This window comes from Lactuca virosa, chromosome 3, assembly GCF_052849685.1.
Source record: "Lactuca virosa cultivar CGN04683 chromosome 3, Lactuca_virosa_CGN04683_v6, whole genome shotgun sequence".
NCBI lineage: Eukaryota > Viridiplantae > Streptophyta > Magnoliopsida > Asterales > Asteraceae > Lactuca > Lactuca virosa.
The window spans coordinates 165,216,108-165,222,882 of record NC_136428.1 but is presented as its reverse complement, the minus strand read 5'-3'; the positions used below and the strand labels follow the sequence as shown (position 1 = coordinate 165,222,882).

Genomic DNA, 6,775 nt, shown 5'->3' with positions numbered 1-6,775 from the left:
TGAGTTATTCACAAGCACGACATGCTCGAGAATTTGCTTTGGGATTGATGATGGGGACCCCCTAAGAAAGTTTCGCCAAACTTCCAGTTTATTTTCACAATCTGAAGAAACATAATCCTGGTAATATATTTTTAAATATATTTGTTATTTTCTTAAATGTTTATATTGTTGATATATTTGTTTTTTATTGTTGTTGCAGATACGTGCTTTCAGAGAGTGTTGTAGAAAAGTTATTATTATGGATGGTGCTCATTTGAAGGGAAAGTACAAAGGCACCATCTTGCATGCAGTAGCCATGGATGGCAACAATCAGATCTTTCCTATTGGGTATGGAATTTGCCCAAAAGAGACTACGGATTCTTGGACATGGTTTCTTGAAAAACTACATGAATGCATTGGTGATGTGGAAGGTCTGACAATGGTCACAGATAGGGCACCCGCAATTGCTATAAGTATTCAAAATGTTTTTTCAAATGCTCAACATGGATTGTGTGGTTTTCATCTAATAGGAAACATAGTCCACACCTTTTGGAAAAAACAAAAAAAAAACAACAATTTTGTTTTGGAAGCTGGTAAGAGCTTACAAAGCCACTGAGTTTGAATTCTATTGGGGGAGACTTTGCAATATAAGAGATGATGTAACGACATATCTCAGTCAAATTCCACATGAGAAATGGACCAGAACGTATTGCCCTACCACGAGGTATGATTATATGACCTCAAATAGTGTAGAGTCCATGAATGCTGTATCAAATAAAGCAAGGAAATTGCCTATATTACCACTTCTTGAGTTCTTTCGCGCACTTATGCAGAAATGGTTTTACAAACGGCGGATGACTGCATGTATGATTATGTTTAATTTTAAATTATATTATAAATGTCATATATAATAATATATGTTTGTTTTAACAGAAAAAAGTACAACAATACGTACGAAGTGGGTTAAAGATATCGTTAAAAAAATAAAGAGGGGATTCAAGGATGGTCGGTATCCGGTGTTGACAATACAACATATCATGTGCATGACTTCAAAAGTGGCGGCATAGTGAATTTGAGGGAAAATACTTATTCTTGCAAATATTGGCAACTAACTGGTTTGCCATGTGGCAATGTGATAATGTTTTTAACGCACTTGAAAAATGATCACTGTGGGCATATGGATATAGATGCTTATAAAATTCAAACATATCGAAGAACGTACGAGTAGGCCGTATACCCTCTTTCAGAACCTAGTGATTTGGAGGTTCCAGGTGACCTTATGGTTGTTAACCCTCCTATGATGGAAATACGTCAAGCTGGTAGACCAAAAAACACCAACCGTATTCCATCTCAAGGTGAGGTATGAAAAATAAGAAGGTGTAGTAGATGCCATATCACAACTCATAATGCAAGGACGTGTAAGGAAATCGTTCCAAAGAACCAAAGTAAAAGTAAAAAACATACTGGGGCGTCAGGAAGTGGGACAAAAGCGACAGAAGAGGAACCGACGCAAGCGACCGAAAACCAATGGCAACATGAGCCAGAAAACCAATGGACACAACATACCGAACAACAATGGCAGCAGCAGCCAGACGACCCATGGACACAACAGACCGGACATCAATGGCAGCAGCAGCCAAACAACCGATGGACACAACATACCGAACATCAATGGCAGCAGGAGCCACAGAACCAATGGACGCAAGGGACCGAATACCAAGCGCAAGAAGTGCCACATAACCAATGGCAGGGTTGCACCGAGTACCAATGGTAGCAAGAGCCAGATAAACCATGGACGCAAGCGACAGTAAACCTAGGGACACAAACAACAGAAAACCTATGGTCGGAATACGAAAACAGATCAAAGTTTTCGTGGTTCGATTTGAATGAATGAAGTTTATTTCAAAGTATGTTTATTATGAAGGTCGTATGTTTATGTTTTCTAAAGTATGTTTTGTAACCTACTTAAAGTATGTTTATTATTCAGAATACCGGTGTGTGTAATACATATCCATTAGTGACGGGTTTGAAGGACCTTGGAATATCTTAAAAGATCTCCCGTATTTTTAATTTGTATTGCGTTTGTAGAAGGATATTAATGTAGTTTGTTTTTATTTGGTTATTTATATGCACCGATTTGTATTACGTTATTTATATGTATTTGGTTTGTATTAGGTTATTTACGAAACCAGTTGAGTTAACTTTTATTTTATTCCATAAAACATAAAATACAAAACATTACAAATTAATAACATAAGGTATTAGTGTATTAAAAAAAATTAATATTAATAAACGAAAACAAAAATAAAAAAAAACGAAAAAACGAAAAAAAAAATTAAAAAACTCAAGATCCGCAGAGGTGTTCCGGTTCCTCAGAGGCTTTAGTCGATCCGCAGAGCACCCTCTACAGATCCTATGGTCATTCTACAAAACTTCGATTTTCATGGTTAAATCGTTCAAACAACCCCGTATAAATGGTTATTTGACGAATTTTCTCTTATTTTTAACAATTTCATTATACATGAATAACATTTAATTTCATACGTTATATGACATACACTAGCACATGAATCTAGGGACCATCAATTTTGTATTTTGGTAAATAAAATATTTCATACATGTCTTCTAAATGAAATCTAAGATATAATAGATTGATAGTTTCTAAAAGTTACACCAAATTATATTAATCTAGTTCGACATTTTCATGTTTGGTAAAAGTGTTTCCACGAATACTATATAAAGTTATGAAAAACAGTATTTCTAATTTAGTTCGACACCTCCTTCTATTTTTTTCATGAAAAAACATCAATATATTGTATAACATAGGAAAAGCTTGTATACGACATTCAATTTTACAAAAAGTTCTAGGAAATAAGAAGGAATCCTTAAAAAGGAAGGATAGTAATAAAAAATAAATTGCAATTCATATATTTTATTTATCTAAATTAATGGAACTTTTTAAATTTTTATGCAATGATGTAGTTTTATTTAACATTAGTTTTATTAAATAAAAAAATAAAAATGGTGGAATGATCGAGTATTTTTATAGGTGATGAAGTGGTATGATTTGAGGCTGATATCACAATATTTTATTTTTGGTGTGGTGGGGAAATAACTATAACCAATACTCAAATATGTCGACGAACCAAATCATGTCGACACGGCCTGACTTCACAAATGGACTCTTATGACTTATCTATAATATAATATATGTAGATTTAAAATCCATTCGTTTTCTTAATGTATTAAAAAATACGTGTCGATCTTCTGATGGAACAACTTTTTAAGTGAATTTAGTATAATGAGTGCAACGTGTGGTTCTCTCATATGCCATGCATCTTCATTTCACAGCGTATACCAGCTTTTCATCATCTCACTTTCCTTTATATAAAGCCCCCCAAATCTCATAAAATAAAACACAAGAAAATCACAAACGAAACAAGTGTTCAATTCTATACGTTTTCAAGCTTCTTCTATAAGTTATCGAGTGAAAAGAAAAATGGCAGAATACGGAGGAGATCATAAATACGGAAGAGAAGGTCAGCAAACAGATGAGTACGACAACCCTCTTCGGAAAACTGATGAGCACGGAAACCCACTTCACTCTAGCACCCCTTTTACGGGTACGGGTACGGGCATGACCACTGGCACCAAAACTGATACAGGCTACGATCAACATAGAGAAGAAAGCCAGGAAAACAAAGGGGTGATACAGATGATCAAAGAAAAGTTTACCGGTGGTTACAGCAGGGACGAGCATGAAAAGGTGTCCACAACGACATGCGGCGTTAGTGGTGGTGGTTATAAGGAAGGAGGGGAAACCCACGAGATGAAAGGGCTGATGGAGAAGATCAAAGAAATGCTTCCCGGTGGTCACAACACAGATGAGCATCAAAGGGTGTCAACAACGACAAACGACATTGGTGGCGATTATTTGGAAGGAGGGGAAACCCACGAGAAGAAAGGCGCGACAGAGAAGATCAAAGAAAAGCTTCCCGATGATTACAACACCGACGACCATCAACGAGTGTCTACATCAACGATAAACAACGTTGGTGGTGGTGGATATGCATATGGGGAAGGAGGGGAAACCCACAAGAAGAAAGGGGCGATGGAGAAGATCAAAGAAAAGCTTCCTGGTGATCACAACACGGACGAACATCAAAGGGTGTCCACAACAACAGTAAGCAGCATTGATGGCGATCATGTGGAAAGAGGGGAAACCAACGAGAAGAAAAGGGCGATGGAGAATATCAAAGATAAGCTTCCCGGTGGTCACATCTCTGAGGAGCATCCAAGAGTGTCCACAGCGACAAGCAGCGTTAGTGGCGGTGGTTATGGCGAAGGAAGAGAAACCCAGGACAAGAAAGGGGTGATGGAGAATATCAAAGAAAATCTTCCCGGTGGTCACAACTCGGACGAGCATCAAAGGGTGTCCCCAAAAATGACAAGTGGCGTTGGTGGTGGTTATATGGAAGGATGTGAAACCCACGAGAAGAAAGGGGTGATGGAGAAGATCAAAGAAAAGCTTCCCGGTGGTCACAACATGGATGAGCATCAAAGGGTGTCAACAACGACAGACGACATTGGTGGCGATTATTTGGAAGGAGGGGAAACCCACCAGAAAAAAGGCGCGACAAAGAAGATCAAAGAAAAGCTTCCCGATGATTACAACACCGACGAACATCAACGGGTGTCTACATCAACGATATACAATGTTGGTGGTGGTGGTGGTTATGCGTATGGGGAAGGAGGGGAAACCCACAAGAAGAAAGGGGCGATGGAGAAGATCAAAGAAAAGCTTCTTGGTGATCACAACACGGACGAACATCAAAGGGTGTCCACAACAACAGTAAGCAACATTGATGGCAATTATGTGGAAGGAGGGGAAGCCCACGAGAAGAAAAGGGTGATGGAGAATATCAAAGATAAGCTTCCCGGTGGTCACATCGCTGACGAGCATCCAAGAGTGTCCACAACGACAAGCAACGTTGGTGGTGGTGGTTATGGGGAAGGAAGGGAAACCCAAGACAAGAAAGGGGTGATGGAGAATATCAAAGAAAATCTTCCTGGTGGTCTCAACTCGGACGACCATCAAAGGGTGTCCTCAAAAACGACAAGCGGCGTTGGTGGGGGTTATATGGAAGGAGGTGAAACCCACGAGAAGAAAGGGGTGGTGGAGAAGATCAAAGAAAAGCTTCCCGGTGGTCACAACACGGATGAGCATCAAAGGGTGTCAACAACGACAGACGGCGTTGGTGGCGATTATTCGGAAGGAGGGGAAACCCACGAGAAGAAAGGCGCGACAGAGAAGATCAAAGAAAAGCTTCCCGGTGATTACAACAATGACGAACATCAACGGGTATCTACATCAACGATATACAACGTTGGTGGTGGTGGTTATGCATATGGGGAAGGAGGGGAAACCCACGAGAAGAAAGGGGCGATGGAGAAGATAAAAGAAAAGCTTCTTAGTGATCACAACACGGACGAACATCAAAGGGTGTCCACAACTACGGTAAGCAACATTGATGGCGGTTGTGTAGAAGGAGGGGAAACCCACGAGAAGAAAGGTTTGATGGAGAATATCAATGATAATCTTCCTGGTGGTCACATATCTGACGAGCATCAAAGAGTGTCCACAACAACAACAAGCGGCGTTCCTGGTGGTGGTCATGGGGAAGGAAGGGAAACCTATGACAAGAAAGGGGTGATGGAGAATCTCAAAGAAAATCTTCCCGGTGGTCACAACTCGGACGAGCATCAAAGGGTGTCCACAAAAACGAAAAGCGGCGTTGGTGGTGATTATACTGAAGGAGGCGAAACCCATGAGAAGAAAGGGGTGATGGAGAAGATCAAAGAAAAGCTTCACGGTGGTCACAACACAAACGATCATCAAAGGGGTGATGGTTATGGGGAAGGAGGGGAAACCCACAAGAAGAAAGGGGTGATGGAGAAGATCAAAGAGAAGCTTCATGGACATCATTAGATCCGGTATCTTTGTGACGATGTGTCATTTGTCATGTATGGTGTTGATGGATCACAAGCAGGTTGGATTAAGCGTTGTATTGTGTGTTATCTCGTATGTGATTGGATTTACTTTTATTGTGTTTATCAAAGATACCTTGGTTTTCTAGAGCTTATAATTAACGTTAGTACAAAATGAGGTTTTTTTTTTTTTTTTTTTTTTTTTTTTTTTTTTTTTTAAATTGGTGCGATTGTAGCCATAAACCACCTAAAACTCTTTTCGCATCAATAAACCAAAGACTTACACCGTTTAAAGAATTTGTTGATGCAATTTCCATATAACCGACATTAAGAACCGCACAATTTAAAGAACTTGTTGGTGCAGTTTCCATGTAACCTCATTAAAAATTCATTTATTGTTGCACTTATCCTACATTGCACCATTAAACAATGTTATTCGGTTTGAAGATTTATAAATCGCACCATTGTAACATGATTTTTTAATGTGGTTTCCATATAAGCGCATTAATAATGCATCTATTGGTGCGCTTGTTTAAAACCGCAACCATTAAATATTGCTATTTGTTGTGATGTTATATAAATCGCACCATAAAAAATGATATTTATGAATTGCACAATTTAAACTTGGTTTAGCCGTTTAGTATTTTTAACATATTTTCAAAATCACTCTTCTTCTTTTTCACTGAGATTATCTATTCACAAATTCGTGGAAAATTCAAAATTTCTCCATTAAATCATTCTCCTCATTTAAGTCATTTATTTGTTTCTTTATATATATATATATATATATATATATATATATATATAT

The 6,775-nt window shown here is 38.5% G+C and overlaps 1 protein-coding gene across 1 annotated transcript; it reads left to right on the top strand.

Annotated features, from left to right (window-relative positions):
• The first annotated feature begins 3,380 nt into the window (after positions 1 to 3,380).
• Positions 3,381 to 6,142, top strand: LOC145166782 (uncharacterized). The gene has a single exon (XM_079085823.1). The coding sequence runs from the start codon at positions 3,479 to 3,481 to the stop codon at positions 5,966 to 5,968; it is 2,490 nt and encodes an 829-aa protein (XP_078941949.1). The 5' UTR covers positions 3,381 to 3,478; the 3' UTR covers positions 5,969 to 6,142.
• The last annotated feature ends 633 nt before the right edge of the window (positions 6,143 to 6,775 follow it).